This window comes from Xiphophorus couchianus, chromosome 22 (assembly GCF_001444195.1).
Source record: "Xiphophorus couchianus chromosome 22, X_couchianus-1.0, whole genome shotgun sequence".
Lineage (NCBI taxonomy): Eukaryota > Metazoa > Chordata > Actinopteri > Cyprinodontiformes > Poeciliidae > Xiphophorus > Xiphophorus couchianus.
The window spans coordinates 22,421,661-22,443,539 of record NC_040249.1 but is presented as its reverse complement, the minus strand read 5'-3'; the positions used below and the strand labels follow the sequence as shown (position 1 = coordinate 22,443,539).

General features: G+C 34.8%; 1 protein-coding gene across 3 annotated transcripts in view; it reads right to left on the bottom strand.

The window, feature by feature from the left end:
* Positions 1-254: 254 nt before the first annotated feature.
* blnk (B cell linker) overlaps positions 255-21,879 on the bottom strand; it is a 38,810-nt gene continuing 17,185 nt past the window's right edge. Inside the window, exons 3-24 of one of the 3 annotated variants that reach the window (XM_028007452.1) lie at positions 21,575-21,621; positions 14,408-14,473; positions 11,926-11,972; positions 11,429-11,466; positions 11,238-11,346; positions 10,518-10,624; positions 10,351-10,420; positions 10,159-10,227; positions 8,354-8,379; positions 8,217-8,245; positions 6,920-6,973; positions 5,386-5,419; positions 5,266-5,311; positions 5,081-5,141; positions 4,979-5,006; positions 4,440-4,470; positions 2,623-2,698; positions 2,476-2,504; positions 2,338-2,393; positions 2,179-2,262; positions 1,943-2,098; positions 255-1,196 (exon numbers count right to left, since the gene is read on the bottom strand). In XM_028007452.1, the coding sequence (XP_027863253.1) occupies positions 1,080-1,196; positions 1,943-2,098; positions 2,179-2,262; positions 2,338-2,393; positions 2,476-2,504; positions 2,623-2,698; positions 4,440-4,470; positions 4,979-5,006; positions 5,081-5,141; positions 5,266-5,311; positions 5,386-5,419; positions 6,920-6,973; positions 8,217-8,245; positions 8,354-8,379; positions 10,159-10,227; positions 10,351-10,420; positions 10,518-10,624; positions 11,238-11,346; positions 11,429-11,466; positions 11,926-11,972; positions 14,408-14,473; positions 21,575-21,621 (1,380 nt within the window). In that variant the 3' untranslated portion in view covers positions 255-1,079. Of the gene's footprint in view, positions 1,197-1,942; positions 2,099-2,178; positions 2,263-2,337; positions 2,394-2,475; positions 2,505-2,622; positions 2,699-4,439; positions 4,471-4,978; positions 5,007-5,080; positions 5,142-5,265; positions 5,312-5,385; positions 5,420-6,919; positions 6,974-8,216; positions 8,246-8,353; positions 8,380-10,158; positions 10,228-10,350; positions 10,421-10,517; positions 10,625-11,237; positions 11,347-11,428; positions 11,467-11,925; positions 11,973-14,407; positions 14,474-14,677; positions 14,853-21,574; positions 21,622-21,879 lie in introns of those variants that run through there. The other 2 variants (XM_028007453.1, XM_028007454.1) reach the window with 2 other exon arrangements.

Here is a 21,879-nt window from a genome sequence, read left to right as displayed (position 1 = left end):
CAGATTCAAAAAGAACTACTAAAAAAACTACCAGCCCTTCAAAATGATACTGATTCAGAATCAAACTTTAGCGTTTATGTTGGTTAATGATTTCTGAATCACAAACCCAGCTACTGCCCAAGTATTTTCAGAGTAAATATGTTGTACTTGGATGTCCAGAACGATATGAACTTCAGAAAATATGCAAAAATGTGAAAGCTTAGAATAATAAACGTTTAGAAATTATGATTGAGAGAAAACAAAAACTCGCTCTATAGCACCAGAAAATGAACAGGAGAATTTATTACAATATGAGAAAACAAAAACAGCACCAGAACAAACCTTTGGGCAAAATGTCTTATTGAGTATTTCTACAAAACAGAACTTAATACATTTTACAAAAATGACCTGTAATGAAAGAATGAACATCTATTGTTAAGTAAAGTTCCTGCTTAAAGAAAACTATTGGTGGTAAAAATGCAAAAACTATAATTACCTCCAAAATGCTCTAAAGCGCAGAAAGGATAGCGGCAGTGTCATACTTTGTAGATGTTTTTCATTTAGAGAACCATGGAAACTAGTAATAACAAAACAGGTAGCAGTAAGAAAAGCAATAAACTGTACACTTTACAAGAAGGTTTTTTACTGGAAGAGTGAACAATAATAACCTGCTGCTTAAAAAGAAACAAAAACTACGAGCAAAAACTCATCAAGCATGAGCACAGAGAGATCAGGATGTGCTACAAATGTAAAAACTCCCTCAGTGAAGCATGCAAGTTGCATTATACAGCAAGATAATGGTCACAATGTGAGAAAGGATAGCTGGAAGTAAGGAAAATGTAATTTTGAAGAACTAAAACGCCACATAAATCCACAAGAAGAAGAAGAAAAAGTTGCATCCAGGATAAACCTTCCTGTTAATTTAATTTCTGTAAATGTCTCCATGTGGAAGAACCAGGACTGCAGTGGAATCCTGCAGGAAGTTCCTGAGCAGTTCTTGGTCGGTTTCAAACTACCGTCAGCTACAGGTCTGTGTTGTACTTGTAAGCACGTTGAAAACTGGCCGTAAAGATGCAAAGTGAAAAAACTGAGACAGTCATCTATGGCCTTACAGGAAAAAACAGCTTGGTGGCGTCTTTGCTGTTGCTCTGGCTGTCGATCAGAACCAGCAGGTTCCTCTGGTGGTTCTCTATGATGCTAGAGACGCTGCTGAAGAACTGAAGGGTAAAAACACAGAGAAAAACAACCGGTTTATTAGTTTGACCTGGATATGTTAAAGCCTGAATGCTGTGATGCTTAGTGACAAAAATATTCCCATATATCTAATAATATTAGGACATTTAAATGCACAATTATCATCTGCATAAGGTTATGTTTAATTTATTCAACATATTTATTGTTGAGGCATTCAAAACGTTTCAATGAATTGTAAAAGCAAGAAATAAGTGGACAAGTTTGAGTCATTTTGAATATTCTTTGTTCCATAGAACATCTGTACACCTTTGAAAAGCAGAATTAGAGCCTCCTGCGCAACCAGCAAGAATGCACCAAGTGTATTCTGGATGGCAAGCCAACAACTAAACATTTGTTTTCTCCAGCAGCCATTGTACAGCACATACGGTGGTCAGACCAGTTGACCAAATGTGCTGGAGTTCAGCTTGGGTTGCTAGGTAACGGGCTGAGCTTTGCTGGAGTTGCTAGGTAACAGGAAGTTTTTGCAAATTTGTGACGTTTTTTTCCCCAGACGTTTTTGAAAAGGCTCATTTTCCAGACACCAAAAAATATTAATTTACTGTCAACAACAGATGCATGTTTTTTTTAAATTTGAGATCCAAATGGGAGCACAAAAATGTGCAAAATGTGAATTTTGCATAATTAATATGACATTCATCTTCAAGACAAATGTGTCTGCAGTGAATTTAAAAGTAGTTTGATGTTAGCAGCCCAAATGAAGGCGCTGTACCTCCTCTCCCTTCTTCTCTCTCCCCAGCGCGTACTGCTTGGTGCTCGGCACGAAGCGGATCGGGATGTTGTAGACTCTGCCTTTGTAAAACACCACTAACGTGTAAGGTTGCTGCACATCCTGACCCGAGCTTTTTCTCACCATGAACGCACCGTCCTGAAACAGAAAACACTCCCAGTCAACCCCTACGGCTTTCATGGACAAACACTTTCATACGCGCTCGCATCCATTCAAACCTTATTTGATTGCAGTAACGCTTCATCTGCTGTTTTGCGGTCACACCCGTTGGCAAACCAGGGTTTGTGATAAACATCTGCATCCTGAAATTAAAGCAGTTACAGAGCTGAAACATTTAAATCAACACTCTTTATATAAAAGTAGATGTCAAAGCCTACCTTGTCCTGGTCTGTGGAACCATTTTCACCAGCAATGCAACCCCGCTCAACTGGTTCTGGGAAAATAACTTGCATCAGTTGATTTGGAAAAACAGAGATTTAGTGTGAATGGTTGCGAACTTACGGATCAGAACTTACTGGGTGGTGTAAACTGTGGCAGGGGGATTCTGCAAGGAAGTAAAAAAAATCAGCAAAATGCAGTAAATACACAGACAGAAGCTGTGATTAAAGACAATTCATTATCAGTGAAGTATAAATGTAAAATTTGAACGTAGAGCGCCTTACTTTGGTCGTTTAAGATCCAGTGAGAAAGCTTTAGGAGACGGTTTCTGTTCTGTGTGCATCACAGGCAGGGAGGTACCTTTGAAAATGCAGACATCCTGAAATTAGCTGCCTTCCTACTTAGTTATTAGCATAATGACGGTTTCCAAAAATAATCATCTAAAGTTCTTTGCAGAAGTATTCACAGGCTTTCAACTTTTCACATTTTGCAATGCCAGAACCAAGAGGAATAAATTTGTAACATATCCACAAACTTTAATGTTTACATGCCTTGTGTAAGAGATGCCTAAAGTTTGTTCTTTGATGCTTGTTTCTAGTTTTTATTCACACATAAATGCAGGGTAATGTTTTTATTTTAAGTTATTGCATAATTAATTGTATTTAAGTCCAGTTTCTGTTTTCATGTAACTTGTTTTTGGCTCACTTCTGTTGCTAATTACACTGCAAAAACACAAATTCTACTGCAAAAACACTAGAAATAAGACAAAACTAATTTACAAGTAACTTTTGATTAAGCTATAGAGGCTTGTTTAAGTAAATAATCCCTTAATATTGATGAAAAGGTTTTAGTTGAACTGGGAAATTATTTCACTTACTACACAATTGTTACCGAGCAGCGCCAGCCAAGCTCTGAGCTGTTACCTAGCAACCCAGTTCTCGTTCAATTGGCTGATTATTTCACTCATAACAAGACAGTTTTGCCAGTGGAAATAGTACGTTTTCATTTCTATTAAGAATTTATTTACTAAAAACAAGCTAATATAGCTTGCTGAAAAGTTACTTGTAAGTAATTTTCTTATTTTTTATTTCAAGCGTAAGAAGATATTTGGACTAGAAACTAGACCAAAAAAACCTTTGATTTTGTGTTTTTGCAGTGCAGCGATGCATGTGGCTAACTGAAATGGTGCAGAATTAGCCACAATGGCTAATCATTTTTGACTACATGTTAGCCATTGAAAGATTAAAACAATACATCATATTTTTAAATGTGGAATATAAAACATGATTGTAATTTATTTCGATTTTATGTAACACAAAGTCGCTCACAAATCTGAAGCAGAAGGAAAATTATAAAATGGTTTTCAGGTTTTTTCATTCTTTAGACTAGATTTAATATTGTAGTATCAGGATAAAAGTGAGCTGAAGTCTTTTTTTTTTAAAGCATTTATTAGTAAAATAAAATGAAAACACACATTAATAATTGGGAAACAGAAGGAGAATGATGCATGATTTTTATTTGTGTGCATGTGAGCTTCATTATTAATGAGGTTAAATGAATAAAAGCACACAATGACAAATTTTCTTTACTACTTTACAGATATAAATTTGCAATAGTAAAAGTGGTGGATTAGCAGTGTAATATTGTGAACTATCATCTCTGCTTCCTGATAATTGAATTGTTTAAAATTTATTTCCCTTTGGGATTAATAAAGTTTTTTTTATTTGATTTAATTGAATTAGCATGTCAGGACGGTCAGTAACAGTGTCTTCTGTAAGAGGGCTCTTCAGATTAGCTGCAAGACTGACTGCTACTGGAAATCCTTCCTGCCCACAATGATACTTGTTGATAGGAGTTACAACAAAATTTAACTTCCCTTTAGGATAAATAGAGAATTTTTTAACTACTGAATGTGTTTAAGTTTGTAGTTGTGATCTGATAACATATTTTTAAAAAAACAACTGCTTTGAGTAATTTAGCTGTGAAAAAAAGATCTTTAATCTGTTGATGATTTACGTCAAAATAAATGTACTCCTGCCTAACTTTTGAGAAAAACAAAAATAAACATAGCACCAAGAATCTTTCAATTGAATTCACTTACTTTCAAATTGTCTTGGTTTTATGTCTTGTCTCTGCAATAAGACAGAGTATTAGAGTTGGTATCATAAGGTGAAAATCAAGTCGAAAAGAAAAAGCAACAGGGATGTCCAAACTGTGGCTCGGGGGCCATTTGCGGCCCGCAGGAGGATTTGGTTTGGGCTCTCGGTCCATAATTCAAGAACATAGCAAATTTGTGATTAATTTGAGATTTTTACAAATAAAATCTTAAAACAATATAAAGGATGTATTTTTTTTATTTTATAGATATTGAGGACAATAAATCCCCAAAAAAGTTTTAAAAAATATTTACCTGTTGTTTAAAACAGCAACTGTCCAAGACTGGGTTTATATTTTGGATCGACAAAGATCTCCAAAATGTTAACTACTTTGCTTGTGTATTTAGTATATTATTGAAGAGATAAAAACAATAAATGTCTTAAGTACTCTCATCTTGACATTTCTGGCCCTAATACCAAAAGGTTTGGACACCACTGGTCTGCAAGACTTTATTATATTACTAATTTATCAGCATATTCTTACCGGCAATAGAGGCGGCTTTGGTGACCTCCTGTAAACAGATCAGATACAATTTTAACCTCGTCATCAAGTAAATGATGTGTTTCCAGGGTGAGTAATGCTTACTCTCTCTGTACAGGTTTAGGTAGACGAGGGGGAGGACCGCCTGGAGGTTCATGACTGGAACCTATGAGCGGGCAAACAGTGCAACTTAAAATATCATTTTCTCTTCTAATTTACTCAAGTTGCATATTGTTGACTAAAAGCCCACATTTTTGACTAATTTTATTCTCTTTTGAACTAATACTCACTATTATCACAGAGTTCATATTCATCATCATCTGTGGGTTGCTGGATCTGAAAAATATGCAGTTTGTGTCCAAGTTCAGCTGAGTCAACAATTTTAAATCTACTGTTCAACATCTGATGACACTTACAGGACGCGTGGGTTCCCATTTATTCAGCCTGTAAAAACAGATTGGTATGAGTAAAATGTTGGCAAAACAATAGCTTTAGTTTGAGCTTTTGACCCTTTGCACCTGGCGTCACGCCCTCTAGAACTCCGCCCACTCCGCCATGACAGACGTCAAAACAACCAATGCTTTCATACTCTCATGTATGATTTATGTATGTTATATTCTGAAAAACTAATATATATATATATATATATATATATATATATATATATATATCCATCCATCCATCCATCCATTGTCTGTTCACCCTTGTCCCTAATGGGGTCGGGAGGGTTGCTGGTGCCCATCTCCAGCTACGTTCCAGGCGGGAGGCGGGGTACGCCCTGGACAGGTCGCCAGTCTGTCGCAGGGCTATATATATATATATATATATAAATCAATCAATCAATCAATCAATCAATCAATCAATCAATCAATCAATCAGCTTTATTGTCAATTCCTCTTACATGTCCAGACATACAAGGGAATCGAAATGACGTTTCTCACTATCCCACAGTGATACAAGACAGGGCGTTACTAACATTGAGTAACAATAAAAGACACAGTCTAACTAAAATTATCCTAAACAATTAATAAATAGATTTCCTTTGCTTTCCAATGCTTTCCTTTAAAGTTAGTCTAAAAACAGACATCTGTAACCTATTTTTTTTTTTTTTTTGCAGTTTTTTTTTGTTTTGTTTTGTTTTGGGTGTAGGGTAATATACATTTAGCATCCCGGTCAACACTCCACTCCAGTAGATGGCGGTAATGCACATCAATACCTTCCTTGTCAACCACCATAAAAGAAAAGAAAAAGAAGACCTAATATTGCTTCTATTTAGTTGATTTCACTTTAAAATGCTCATAGCATGCTGCGCGGTCGGCTTCACAATCAGACAAGGATGAAAAGCAAACTTTTGCATTTTACTTATAACTTTTAATGAGGAAAGATACGGCGGCGACCATGACTGTCAGCCCTCGGTGTTACCGCGGATTGGCAGCGAACACTTTGTAAAGGTAAGAAGATCAACTTTGATATACTTTAAGTATGATTAGAAAGATATCAAATGTCGCATTGTGGAAAAGGTACGTGTGTAACCGTTAGTAACCATGGAGACAAAACCGACACCAAAAAAACTGGTTAGCATCTCGTCTGTTGTGCCTTTGTAACGCTGCTCAGGTGTATAGGCAAACACTGTTTATGACATAATGATATAAATCTTGTGGTTTGAATTCAGGCAAAGTTGGTAATTTGATCAAAATGTCAGGAGGGAGGAGGTATGGGTCGGTTTCTAAGCTAGCTATTTCAGCTATTTTGTAAATACGGCCGTCTATGAGCTCCAACCAGGTGTGTCACCTTCATAGTCAAATTAGCTCGACTGGAACAAGTGGAAGCCAGGAATAAACTGGCCAAAACAATTCCAGTCGCTCTGAATAATCCTTCACTTCCTACGTTCGTCATGGCGAATGAAACGATTTAGTGACGTAGTTGCTTAGGGTCGATTCCTACCTGGGTGTTGGTTTTGGTAAAGAAGGACCCGGTTTGAAAAGAGGTGGACAAAGTCTATAAAGAGAGAAAAAAAAGATGTTAAATGTATTTATAAAGTTTTTCATAACCATAAAATAAAAGAGGAGTATTTTAATTATTTACTGAAAACCAAATACATTTTTTTATACCGCTTGAAGTTTTCTGCACTTTTTTCATGTTAAAAACACAAACTTGGGTTTTATGTTTTAAACCAACATAAATCAAAGCATAATTGTGATGTTGAAGGAAATTTTCACATTATTATATTTTTCCAATAAGAATCTGAAAAGCGTGTGCAGATTTACTACAATCCCTCTACTGCCTTTACACATCTATTGAAGCGTTTGACTATTCTTGGTTGAAATGAATGAATAACTGTAGGTGAAAAATACATTTTAAAGAATTGTTCTCAATGGAATATAGGTCAGAACTTTGACTGGGCCATTGTAATGCCTGAAAATGTTGTGATCAAACCATTCTGTTGTAGTTTTGGCTGTTAAGTTTACTAAACTTGTCTAGTAATGGGAATCTCTGCCCAAATCTAAAGACTATTAGAGCCTCTAAGAGGGTCAGGCAGTTTTTAAATGTTCAAAAATGTAAGGAAAAAGAATACTCTATATTATTTTCTTCCACTCCACAATTATGCACTATTTTCATATAATACAAATAAAACATAGATATTTGTGGATGTAACAAGACAAAATGAGGAATAGTAATGGAAGTAATACTGTATAAAACAACAAACCACTATTTAAAGCTGACTGAAATAGCAAGTATTATACACTTTTCATCACTATGCAACCAAGATTTTATAATTAGTAGTAATTATAAACATATTTTTTCTGCAGTTGTAGCTTTTTTAATCAACTAATATTTCTCAAACTTGTGGCCAGATAAATTAGAGAGATTCTGGAAGAAGAAATACTTTTCTCAAAGGTACATTAAGCTTTTTGTATAACGTTTTGGGGTTCAGCTCTTTAAATTTGACTATTTGAGAACGATATAAAGGAAATATTGCTAGAATTTTCTTCTGTCAAAAGCATTAATAACCCTTAAAATGTTTCATATTATAACCACATCCTTAAATGTTGACATAACATCCAGACACGGGTTAAATATAATGGTTTAGTATTTAAGACTTGAAAATGTATCTTTATGGACATTCTCCATCCAGTTTTATGCAATTGTATACATGTTTCTGTCAAATTTAAGATTACACATGAAGTATAAAAAGTAACAAAACATGTGGAAATATACTGTAATAAAGTCTAAAATTGACCTGTTTCTCTGTGGAGACGTAGACGGTTCCTGTAAAAGTGACAAAAATTATAAGTAAACAGCAGCATGTTCCACATATTATTGTTCCTATCGAGTAATTATTGTTCACAGAAAATTAGTGAAGTTACAGCAACTTGCCTCTTTCTCAGGTTCTTCATATAAATCTGTCAAAAAAAAAACAAGGGAAGAATCAGTCACGTAGCAGAAGTTACCTTTGCAACTGAATCAACTATCTGACATTTTCATTTCTATTTCACACATATACAAGCACCTAACAACATGTTTCACTAGCCCTATTTCTTAGCTAATTGTCTTAGTTTCACCTTTAGCAACTTAGCTTTTAGCTATGAGCATTAGTTTTGCCAAATAACCCAGTAGGACTATTTGAAAACCGTTAGTCTTAAGTTGAGCCTGTTTAAAATTCATTAGCAAATATTAGCAGGTTACCAAATAAGTAAATGTTAGCATTCAAACATGGTGGCATTTGTGCATGCTAGCATGTACAATTTAGCATTTGTAGCTAGCGACCGCCACACACTTTAAATTGACATAAATAAGTCTTATTTCTTATCCTTAAAATTAGTTTAACCTGAAAAAGAAATGTTAATTTTTCTGGGACGTTTATAACTGCAATTAAAAAGATGCAGAGGAGATTTTGTCAATTTGTTACTTATTCACTAAACTAAATAACTGCACAAAGAATTTATTTTTTATTTCATTTATTTTTTTACAAATTATTTTGAACAACATCCTGCTTGATGACTACTATTTAGAAAGGAATATATTTTTCTATGAAATGATGCGAGTTAAAACAAAAATGGTTCTTAGAAGAAGACTATTCTGATATCGCCACGTTGCGCTTGGCCAATAAAATGTTCAGTGTGGCAAATTATTCCTTGCGATATAACTATTTAAAAAATATTCTTCTTCACAAGCAACTGTACATCTAACAACCTGTTGCAAATCTGTTATTTGCAGAAAATGCTGCAGAAAGTTAGGGTATTAGTTGTGAGTTAGTTATTTTTTGGGGTAAAAACTAGCTTTTCCCTGCCTGTTTACAGTGCATATTCACATTTGAATTTCTTGTGAACTTTGTGCTGCATGTCCTTAAGTTATTTGTTGCTTGTGTATGTGATGTCAGCTAGTAATGCTGCAGAAGAGGGAATCATTTATATTTCTTTTTGTAGCACTTTGCACTGTTTTCATGCAGAGCTCCTGCAATTTTTGCAACTTTTCCATTATGTTGCTTTATATATTTGTTGTCTTTTTTTGAAGCACTACATACAGGTAGTTGTATTTATGGGCGCATTCACACCAGTCCTGTTTAGTCTGCTTTAATCAAACTTTAGTTTGTTTGCGTAGAAAGTCCGTTTAGTTTCTGATGTGAACTCTGGTCCGCCTAAACCTTGGTCTCGGATTTGGTTGAAGTGAACTGTGGTGAGGTTCGAATGCATATGTGCAAAAACAGGAAGTTCATTACAGCCCAGGGCATTCTGGGTAAATACAACCAACTCAAACAAGCGAGTCTAGCACTAGCGGGAGAAATGGTTCATGGTCTTTTACGACAAAAGAGAAATCCTACAACCACTAAAATCTGACGCTACTTCATTTTTAAAATATATTTTATGAAGAAGGAAATTGCGCTTGGTGTCTTCTTCAGAGGTTTTCATGTCATTTGTTCAAGTGGTTCTTGGTGCAGCACCGCCACAGGCGAGGAGGGGAGCAGGTTTTTCAATTAGTTTGGATCATTTGACTCAGTGCAGTGTGAAAACGAACTGCAGCAGCTGTAAATGTACCAAATGGTGCAATTTTGGTTCCCAATTGAACCAAGTCCACCCTAAGAAAACACCCTAAGTTGACAAAGTGTAAAATAACTGATTCAAGTTTTACTTAGCAATGTTAAAAGTAAGGTTTCATATAATCAGCATATTAAATAAACTCACATTCAGGACTGGATGGACGATCTGGTAAAGCTGGAGGCAAAATGGGATAGTCACCTCTGTTTCCACCTTCTAACATGGAGCGTGAGGAAAGGCAAGAAAAACACTTGACAAATTATTAACATTTCATATATATAAATTCACATTTTCTGCCAATTGTAACCATATGTTTCTTTTTTTTTTATATCTACTTACTTGGAGATGGATTCTCTGTGGGTTCTATGTAGTCGTCCTCACCATTAGCATCTGGGTCTACGTAGTCTTCCTGCAAAACAAAAAAAGAAAGTTTTAATAAAGGAAGGCATTTTACCCTACCCTAGCTTTTAATAAAGGTTAAAAGGAGGTAAAGAAAGCGGCTTCACTTCTTTGTCGCTCCATGGATGTGGCGGTTCAGGAGGAAGTTGTTTGGAGGCTTTAACAGGACGGATGGGCTTCTTGGGAGGTCGGCTTGGTCCGGCATGACTGCTGTCTGGAAAGAAGAAGAAAGACAAGAAACAAAATATCAAGGTATTTGTAAACAATTGACAAAATAAAAAAATATTCTTTGTTCAAGTATCTAGCTCAGTGCATTAGTAATAGACGAACTCTCCTCTGTGTCCCAGAAATGTAAACATTTCTTTTTCAGGTTAAATTATTTTACTTATAAGCAACAAAACTTATTTGTGATGGTCGCTAGCTATAAATGCTAAATTGTAAATGCTAACATGCACAAATGCTACAATGTGTGAACGCTGACATTTATTTGTTAATCTGTGTAGCATTAAATTTTAGCATGCTAACATTTGCTAATAAATTTCAAACAGACCCAACTTGAGACAATTGGTTTTCAATTAGTCCTGCAGCATTATTTGCCAAAACTAATGCTAATGGCTAAAAGCTAAGTAGCTGAAAGTGAAGCTAAACCAATTAGCTAGTGAAACATGTTGTAAAATGCTTGTGTGAAAACCTATTAACTTATGAAAAATGTTTTTTCTGATTATTTTACTTACAATTTTCTGGAAAACAAAAACACTTGAAAATGACTCGTATTGTGTGGAAGAAATGAGTCAATGTATCAGATATTTTCTGGCTGCAGTACTGACCGAGATACTCCCCCTTTGGTAAGGAAATGAAGGGACTTCTGGTGAACTCTCTGTGGACCGGAGGAGGCTCGTAGCTGTCATCATCAGGCGGGTCATCGCATGGCTCGTTCTGGAAACAACACATTTGTAACTCTTCAAATGAATATCTGGAACCAAAACGACTGGTTTTGAATTCATTTAAAGTGACTTACGTATTCTGGATCAGAGCATTGATCACTGTCTCTGAAATCTGCAAACAGAAATTAATTTCATCATGAATGGAAACTGAAACTCTTTAAATTTGCAGCATATCTAGAAAACCCCCAGTCATAGGTAACATGCAGGTGTTGGAGCACTTTGTCTATTTTTAGAAAGATGCCTGGGCTTTGAGTGCACCGTCCTGTTGTAGGGGTAAGCGGAGCGCGCCACCTCACCTCCCAAACTTCAACAGATTTATGATGGATTAAGACAGAAACTGCAATAATTTAGCTCATAAATTCACTCAGGCAAGCACTGAGGAAGTGAAACTGCAGTCAACCAAAATCCCTAATCTGTGAATACAAGTCCTGATAAAAACATGTTAACATCTTAATTGAAAGCTGTGCTTTCATATTTGTTATATTTAATTAATGCAGTCATGCAGCACCATTATTTTTTGTTATTAATATTATTTTTTACATACATTGAACTGTTATTGCTGAATTCTTACCTCTGTAGTCTCTGGCAGGAACGTTCGGACGAGGTTTGTTTTTCAGTCTGTTATAAATAAAACAATAAGAACAGGAATAATTATTTATGATTATCAATTTATTGAGCTTTGCCACATCTGTGAAGACTTTTTCTTTGTAAAGTCTCGGCTGTGAGACTTTACAAAAACCAAACATTGACAAGAACCACTCGGAAAGAAAAAATACAATTCTAAAAGCTTATTTTCTTTTTTTTCCATCCATACTAATTTATCAATTAAATAATTGATAAATTATTAGTAATAATGGCTTCATTATGGGGTTTATGTCTATTAATGTTGATTATGGCCTACAATGAATATTACATAAGACTAGGGCAATAACAGTCTTATTAAATAACCGCGTCTTCACTGTTAAATTAATAACAGTGAAGACTGTTATTGATTTGTTGGACAATAAATGGACAACAAATATCTTGCGATAGACACGTAATCAACATCAATAGATAATATGTCAGAATATTCAATATTATAAATGTGGAATATTCATTGAACTCTGCACAGCATTCTGGGAGATGTAGGCAGAGAAAAGATGTTAGCCTCTCATCCTCTGAGTTATCTGCTTGACTGCTGACAAGTCACCAGCCCCTTACTGCTTAGATAATATCAGAAGATTTCTCTATTAAAAACTGATTAGTTATTGATCTTTCTCAATATTATATTTTGGGTTTTCTTATGTTCGTCTCTCTCATCAGACATTGTTTTCTAGTCATTTTGTTTGTTGTTTTCGATATCGACTGCTAACCATTGCCGTAATCATTGCATTTGTCAGAAACAAAAGCTTAAAATAAACCATTCTGTGTGTAATAAAACTGGAGTCTTACTTTTTGAACCGAATTACTGAAATTAATCAGATATTTGCAAAGCAAGGTGAGAACAAACCGACTCATTTCAGGAAAGGAAAGTGAGAGAACGGCCATCTGTTTTAGGTATTTTGGTCCATGCGCCGCTCTCTCTTTCCAACGTTTGTGAAAGAGGAATTGGCGTTGTCCAGTGAAGCATGCACTGTATGCAAACCGCACGGAGAATTTTTAGATCAGCCGACTTCGAAAACATAAAAATCCTCCTACATAAAACAGACAAGTGGACAGAAATGTTTCAATCATTGCTTGTAGCTACAAGCACTTTTAAAACAATGCAACTGACAAAAGAAGTGAGCAGATGTTGAACAAGAGAGTTGACGCTGATTTAGTTTTAGTGAAGACGTTGCTCCACTGTAAAACATTTGAGTCACGTTTAGTTGTGTCTGCTATCTTCTACTTTTTAAAGTAAATTCAGCGAGTTTTACTTTTTGAACCTAAATGTGTGACTAAGTGAAAGATGAATTTACAGTAGTAAGTTGTGCTAACGTTTTATTAATTTTGTCAAACCTCCAAGAGTTTTTAGGATAGCACTTAAAAAACTGAAAGAAGAAAAAGAAAGGTGTGGGAACTATTTCCCAGAATGCTTAGCAGCATGTTTTTGTATCCTGAGATGGAAGTGTGTTACATTGATCTGACTCTGATGTTATTATGGCAAATGTACATTTTTATGTCCTGTTTTTGAGCAGAATTCACTGTGATGTTTAATAAAATTCATAATCAGGTCAGAAATTTTGTTCATGCAGTTTGAAACAAGAATTTAAATTATTCAGAAGTAAATTAATTAGTTATTTTAACTCGACAATGTGTGAAAATAATACAGAAATGCTTTTTAACTCGGTGAAGGCAGTTTCTTTCTTGCATATTGTGAAATAATTATTGGTTTAAATTGCAGCATTAAGTTAAAACTCACAATTAAAGATTAATGAACAAAACAATGTTTAGACAACTTGTTAAATCAATTTCATGAACTTTGATTTCTGAATTAAAAGCTAAACAATTTTTCTGTCAACTTAAATAGCATTTTCAAGGCAGCAGGTGAACTTTCATTTTCAAGTTAAACCACCTTCAAATGTTTTACAGTGTGCAACACAGCTCAAAAGTTCCATAAATAAATTTTAAAACACATTTGTTAGTTTATAAGTCACTGAATAGTTTAGCACCAACATACATAATAAGGATCTGTTGTGGTATGAACCTATCAGGCGACTCAGGTTTTCTGGTTTCTAAGTTCCTCTGCTCTGGAGCAAACTTCCAGAAAACTGTAAAACTGCTGAAACACTGAGTTCCCTTAAATCAAGACTTTAAATCAATTTGTTTAGATTTGCTGCCTTTGATTAATAACAATTGGAACATTATAAAGTGATCAATCTGTCATTGTTTTTCCTTACTCTGCCACTGTAATGGATTGTTTTCTTTTTTTGCTTGCTTGTTGATTTATTTCTGTCTAATCCTTTAAAGCACTTTGAATTGCCTAACTGCTGACAGTGTGCTGTACAAATGAAATTGCCTTGACTAAGAAACAAATGGAAGATGTTATAAAAGCAGCTTTATTACCAAGACGACAGGATATTTCAGACACTGACCTTCTGATTTTATTCAGCAGACTGCCGTCATTTTTCTTGATGTCTTGAACCATTTTCTGAAGTTGCCTGAAAGACACAACTCTGCCATTCAGAAATATGTCCTCAGAACATAAATTCTTCTTCACAAAGAGTTTTTTTCCCCACTCTTATTTAGTTAGAAAAACCTTCAATATCTATTAGAGAAACCCGATAAATTTGTGCTCACAGCTTGTTGAACAGCAAAAAGTGACCAGGAGTACAACTATTAAAAATTTAAAATGATCTTCTTACCGAATTTTTGCTGTTGCAGGCGCTGCAAGTTTATTCAACGTATCCATATTTACATTTAACCCAAGAGTTGACATTTTCCGAGCTTTATTCCTCTCGTAGGTTTGGACTGAGCTGCCGTTATTAGCAGGTTAGCAAACGAATGCTCTGTATGACTGTCAGTCTTGAGAAAAAAAAGGGAGTGCTTTTGTTCCAGTTGCCTGAGTCTGAAAAAAATCACTTCTTGTTTTTGACCACACTTTCTTGCATCACATGATGCTTTGTGATTTTCTTCAATGTCGCCCGTTTTTCTAGCAGCAGAAGTTGCCCTTTTAAAACCTTCACAAGACAATATGTAATAAAAAGACAACTTTGATAGAAATGTATTGAACACTGTAAAAACACAAAATCTTGCCAGGTATTTTTGGTCTGGTTTCTACACTTGAAATAAGACTAACTTAAAAGTAACTTTCTCGTGTGATGTGGGAGCTTGTTTTAAATAAGTAATTCCTTAATATTGATGACAAAATACTTTTTGCTTGCTTGTTAATTTAAATTAATTTCTAACATGAAAATATATCTTGCTAAAAATGAAATGTATCTCTATCATGCTAAAGTTACTTTTAACAAGTGTACTAGGATATTTGCACTAGAAACTTGGTAAGATTTTGTGTTTTTGCAGTGTAGCAATTACAAAACGATATATTAATGTATCAAATAATAATCCATTCAAATGTATTGATTCTTTGAAAATATTATATAAGCTTTAGAGCATTCAGTAGAGAGATAAACATGTAACTTTATCTAATTTAATGTGGTCATGTCATGGAAAACACTGTGTTGCAATCCCAAGGTTTTGCTATTTATAGTAACCTAAAGAAAATGAGTCTGCAGCCTTTCCTGTCAGGAAGATTACCACATGTGTGGTTGTCATGGCGAATTTTTTTTTTTTTTTACACTTATTTTAATTTGCCAATATAATTGCTGGCACAGCACATGATCACAAAAACAGGAAGCGGTTTTTGCGAAACGTCCACATAATTCTCTGACCAGGCTTCTGGATGTTTAAGACTTTGAATCATGAGAAAAAAATGGACTTTAGATGTAAGAAAGAACAAGAAGCTTCATGTGGTTTTTCTCCGAAGCGACTAAATTTTGACATCCTGTGACTTCATTTCCTAAGGGAATAAGTTTTAAAGTCTCCACACGTAAAAGGAGATATCATGCTTCTCCAAAATTAGCTTCTCTTTATTTTTAAATCCAGAGTCTAATTTTAAATTCTCACTTTGTATGTGTGAAGCTCTAAATGTTCAGACTGCAGATTAACTGAACGATAAAAGCAGAAAGAGTGATAAAGTTTTTAAACATCTAGTTCTGTGGAACAAATTTTAAAAGTTTTTTTTTATCTGTAAGAATTATAACATATTTACCTTTAAGTCTAGAACTTTACTTTTTTGATTATATTATCTTGCCATAAGTTTAGTTTTTTTCTCTCTCTTCATTTATGCATTATTTGCTTGTATTTCCCATTTTTAGCCTTCAGTTCTCTCATTTGTTATTTCTGCTAAAGCATAGTACTTCTGTGTTCGGATGAGACTATTTCCTGGACAATGCATTTAATCAAGCTGATTCATACACCTAGGCCAGCATGTTTATGTTTACTATGTTTTCTTGTGTTTCTTCCATGAACAAAGCTTGGACAGCGCTAATGCTGCAGCTAACTCTGTCTGCGTTTTTGTTTTTAATGTCTCATAATAACGGTAAACTTTATGTAGTGTGCACCTGAAACATATATGTCGCCATTTTTCCTTACAGGTTCAAATAAAATCTAGAATCCATGTTTAGCTGAATCTCTTTCCTGTATTGTTTCCATTGACTGTATGATTGCACCATTTAACATTTTGAAAATAAATGGTCTTCATAGAAACATAACAATTTCGAAATTACTCAAGTTTTTGGATAAAAATTTTTATCGCTAGGATGAAGTTTTTTTTTTGTTTTGCTGTATCAAAATTGGTTTATTTTGCAAAATTGCTAAGGAAACACTTTTTTCACACGACAACAGGAGTTCTTAACAGGATGTTGCCACTGGCGGAAACCACGAAGAAGACTATGACAGGAAGTAGTTGGAGGATCATGGCGCTGCTTGTTTTTTTATTATTACTTATTGCATGAATAAGTTTATACACATGGATTTAAATTAAGTTTTTAGTAAAACACCGCAATTGCAAAATTTATTTTTTGCGAAATTAACAGAATAATGACAAATATTGACAATACAGAGTCTATTCCCACTCATTCTTCCCTGATTGCGATTATTAGCACTATTTCTGCCAATACCTGTGGACTCCTTGTTTGTCAAACATGCACCTGGTCTGGGGCTTGTTTTTTTTTTTGTCTACTTCCTGTCCTCCCAACCTCCTGTTGGTTGCGGCAGATGGTCATACTCAGCCTGGTTCTGCTGGAGGTTTCTTCCTGTTTGAAGGGAGTGGTTCCTCTCCAGTGTCACCAGATGTCTACACAGGATGTTTACTTTAAAGATAACTTTTTTAACCAACAGGCAATACATGCTCAGCTGCAATTATTGTGTTGCATTGTGAAAATATAATTGCAAAGAGATTATTTATTTGGTTTGGAATTGGATTTTACATGAGATGATAGTCATTACAGAGAAGATTCTGATATATTTACGCCCAGTGGAACATGTTGCAACATCATGGTACAGCAGGATCAGAGGAATAATTTGAGTGGTTGTTATGTTTAACACCACAACACAATAAAAAGACAAGTCATGACATGCTATGTTGCTTTAAAACTTAATGTCCTGGTTCAACAAGTGCACAATGAGCCACAATAATACTGAAAATGGAAATGTTAAGTGGTTGGTCGGAATAACAATTTGTATTTGCAAGGAAGACTCTGTAAATCCACTATATTCAAGAAAACCTTTCCCTTGCATGTTAAAGGCAGGCTGATGTGGAGTGTTACCCTTTTCTCTGCTGAAATTGTCTTACTTGTAAGCCAAAAACATCAATTTATGCCTCATCTGACCAGAGAACCTCCAAAAAATGTTTGCTCTGTGTCCCAAAAAGCTTGTGCAACTCCAAATGGGAGCACTTCTTTTAAAAAATGGTTTTCTTCTTGCTACTTTTCCACAAAAGCCCAAATTGTGGCATGCTAACTGTCTCTTTGACTGTAGCAATTCTTGTTCGGCTTGCATTTTTACCTTACTCTTCACATTTTTGACAAATTATTACCTCAAAATGCTTTAAAGAGGCAGTATTATGTATTTTCTAGCACAATCAAGTAACTATGTCATGTCTAATTGTTATAGATAGAAATTAAAAGAAATTTGACTTCATAATTTAACGCCTTGAAATTTGGCCTGTCTCTTTAAGAAACTCCTGTTCTCTCTGAAACTCCGCCTTCAGGAAGTCATCTCAACAGCTGAATGGTAGAGATGGGAGAATCAAGGGTTTCTCAGACATGCATGAAAGAATCAAGGCAACACTCCAGGTATGTTTTTGATGAGAAAATAACTTTATAACATGATGTAAAGCTTAAAAAAAAGAGTCAATTTTACATTACACCGCCCCTTTAAATCTCTAGTGAACGGTCTCCCTGGCCTGTATGCTGTGTTTGGTCTTCATGATGCTTTGCATTCACTACTGTTCTCATCATGGTCCCCCATCTCTAAATGTTTTAAAAGCATCCCTGTGTGCATTTTGACAAAGTTTACTATCTGTGGAACATCCTAATACATAAGAAGTTATAAATGACATTATGTCACACTACTAATATACAAAGTACTTTAAAATAACTTGCAGCTTTCCATGCAAAAAGAAAAAAAACTAAACTAAAATAAAGAAAGCACCATCTCAAACCAACATCTCAGATTGTGAGATGTTGATGACTCAAAGTCTTCTGGAGAGAAATGTTGAGAGCAGAAACAGGTTTTTCTTAAGTTGTTTTTGTCTCTGTAAAAAGTTTAAAAAAGCGATTTAAAAACAGACAGTGACGTAGTCTGCCTGATGTTCTTTGGCAAGTCATTTTTCCACATTGTGGTTCCACATTTAAGTTGAACTCTATATAAAGGGGAAAAAAAGCTTCCTTATTTATAGAAATAGCTGATGTAATATAAGCTGCAAAGTTTAGCATTTGAGTAATCACTTAAAATAATCCACAAATAGTTGTAACGATACACTTTAATTGAGAAATATTTTTTAGATGTAAAGACAGCATAGTAGAGATACTGTAGGCTGTTTACTTTTTATAAAATACTGTCACATGGATGTTGCCATGTTGTTTACGTTGCAAGGCATTCTGGGTAATGCTTGCTGAGTTTGAGTTAGCTTTGTTCCCTCTGACCGTCACTGTTGCTCACACTCCAGTCCAGTAGGAGGCGGTAAATGCACCTTAAGTTGGTTTGTCATCTGCCAATAAAATACAAAAGAAGAAGAGCTAGCTCCGTCCAGCCAAAACAGCTATAAGTAATGTCATTAAGCCTTTTCAGTTTGAATGGGAGCATGTTTAAATCAATGGGAATGTAGAAATCACAAGGAGTAATGAAAATGAGAAGGACCAAATGGAGGAAGATGAAAAATTGGTCCGAGTAGCTGCAAGTGTTTGTGTTGCTACCGTCGCCTTCAGCTGGATAATGAAACAATGAATGAAATGTACCTCTGGTCGGACTACGATCCGGTAAGCAGTTCTGTAAGTAACGTTGAGTCCGGTCTGGTAACGGCTGTTTAGGGTCCAATGTCTGTTGTGGTTTCACATTACGTATCAGTGGCAGTAGCAATTAGCTCCATTTGTAGTAGCAGTTAACTGCATCTAAAACAGCTTCCAGTGCTGCCTGTCTGATGTTTCTTCTTTCGTTTTTTGCAGCGGCTCTTTGTGGATAAAAACTGTGGCACTGCATTTATTTTTTTTCTCGTTAAGGTAACGACCATTTGTTGGAGCCTTCATCAGTTTTGCTCGAACAAATCACTCAATGGCTTCGGAGAGAAATGTTGAGAGCACAAACAGGTTCTTCTTAAGTTGTTTTCGTCTTTTTCCCCTTGCGCTCTTTTTTTATGTAGGAAGCGATGCAGATTCACCTAAATTATTATTATTATTTTTAATTCCAGTCAACAATGACACCTTGTGGCCTTATCTAAAATTACACCAGTCAAACGCAATATAATGACCAACAACTCGGGTAAAGTTAGTTCCAGTGTTTACTTTGTAGATTCCGCTACAGAATGGAATCTGTGTCATCAACCCAGCAGATGAAAAAACAGCAACCTCCATGGGTGAAAAATATAACAAAAGGTCTAAATGTTTTGAAGTAATTATGTTTTGACGTACCTCAAACAGCATTTTTTTTAAGGTAATAGGCAAATTACAACATATTTAGGTCAACATGTTCAACTAACCGTGGATCCCACTAAAGCACTAAAAACTTAAGTATGAAATTACATATTCTTCTAAAACTGCAACTTTTGCAATAAATTAACAAAATAAGGAAGTGCATTTCTATTACTTTTGTTATTTAAACATAAATCTAAGAATCCAAGAAATTATACTTTTTAACAAAAACAACATATTTAAATCTTCCCTATTAATCTGAACAGAAATTCTTATTCGGCAAAGCTGGCACCGCTAAACGGGGAATTTGTTTCAGGTTGGCAAAAGGTTACATAACCCATAAATAAAGAGGAAATGAACATTTCAGAGTAAAATGCATATGCAGTCGGCCATAACCAAATCTCTTCTGTCTGTCTCTTTCTATCTGTATAACAAAACCAGCTGCTGCACACAGCTGTAAACACGTTTGCTCTTTCCACTATATTTCCAGAGAACTCAGAGATTTTATAGCTTCAGTGGGATGGGCCGTGTTTCTCACTTGAAGCTCTCTGAGAATCACAGCTAGTCTATGACTTCATGTCTTTTAGCAGCATTTATCTTTGGTTCATTTCATAAGAAATTATCAGAAATTTCAACACTTTTTCTAAGTGACACTGAATTTTGTATACTATTTTCTGTTCTGCGAGTTCTAGCTTTCGAACCTAAATGTGAGTTTGAGAAAGATAAACTTACAACAGTAAGCTGTGTTAACTTTTTATTAATTTTGTCAAACCTCCAAGAGTTTTTAAGTTAGCACTTTAAAAAAAAACTGAAAGAGGAAAAAGACAGGAGTGGGAATTACTTCCCAGATTGCTTAGCTGCATGTTTTTGTATTCTGAGATGGAAGTGTGTTATATTGATCTGACTCTTGTTATTATTGTTATTATTTTATTCATGCAATTTGAAACAAGAATTTAAATTATTCTAAAGTAAAATAAATAGTTATTCTAACTTGACAATGTGGGTAAGTTGCATTTTCAAGACAGCAGGTGAACTTTCAAGTTAAACCACCTTCAAATGTTTTACAGTGTGAAAAAAAGCTAGAAAAGTTTATACACTTACAGTATATAAACTATAATTTTCACTTGAAAAAGTTAATTTTACTTAGAGACAAAACATTTTTAAATAAACACTCTTGGGTCAGTTTTACTGGCACATTTTCACAAAATGTAATCTTTTATTTTGGCAGTAAAAATGAGAGAACGTAGTGGTTGTGAAAATGAAACGACTCGCTCATAGAGCAGTTTGTTTTGTGTATGCAAATGAAAATACAAAAAATATCTCATAAGAGCTGCACTGCTCTGAACCGATTAAGTTTTGGGTTCTACCTTTTCACCTTAAACACATTAAAACAATTTCTTTGTGACAAATTGATAGCCAATCTCGAATATCACCTCAAATATTCTAAGTTAATTTTTAAAATGTTTTTACCTCAGTAGAGCCTCAGCTTGTTTAGTATGATTCTGTAGTACTCAATAATTTTCATAAATTAATTTTCTGCATTAATAAAAAAGTAAGCTGGGGGTTACTTACGGCTGCTGAAGGAGGCTGAACTTTCTGATGTCGTTCTCAGTGAGATTCTGTCAAAACATGAAATAAAAAGAAAAAACGAATTTACAAGTGAATCTCAATTAGAAAATCATCACAAAGGGAATTTATTTCCGTAAATGATCTCTGATAGAGCTCTACGATTTTCTGGTAGATGGCTGGAGGGACTTTGGACTTGATAAAAGAGCTTCTCTGCTCTTCTTTCTGACTCTGGGATCTCGATTTTGAATTTAAACAAAAACTTTTGTCAGTGGGATGGGCCCAAGTAACGTTTCTGACATCCCTTCTTA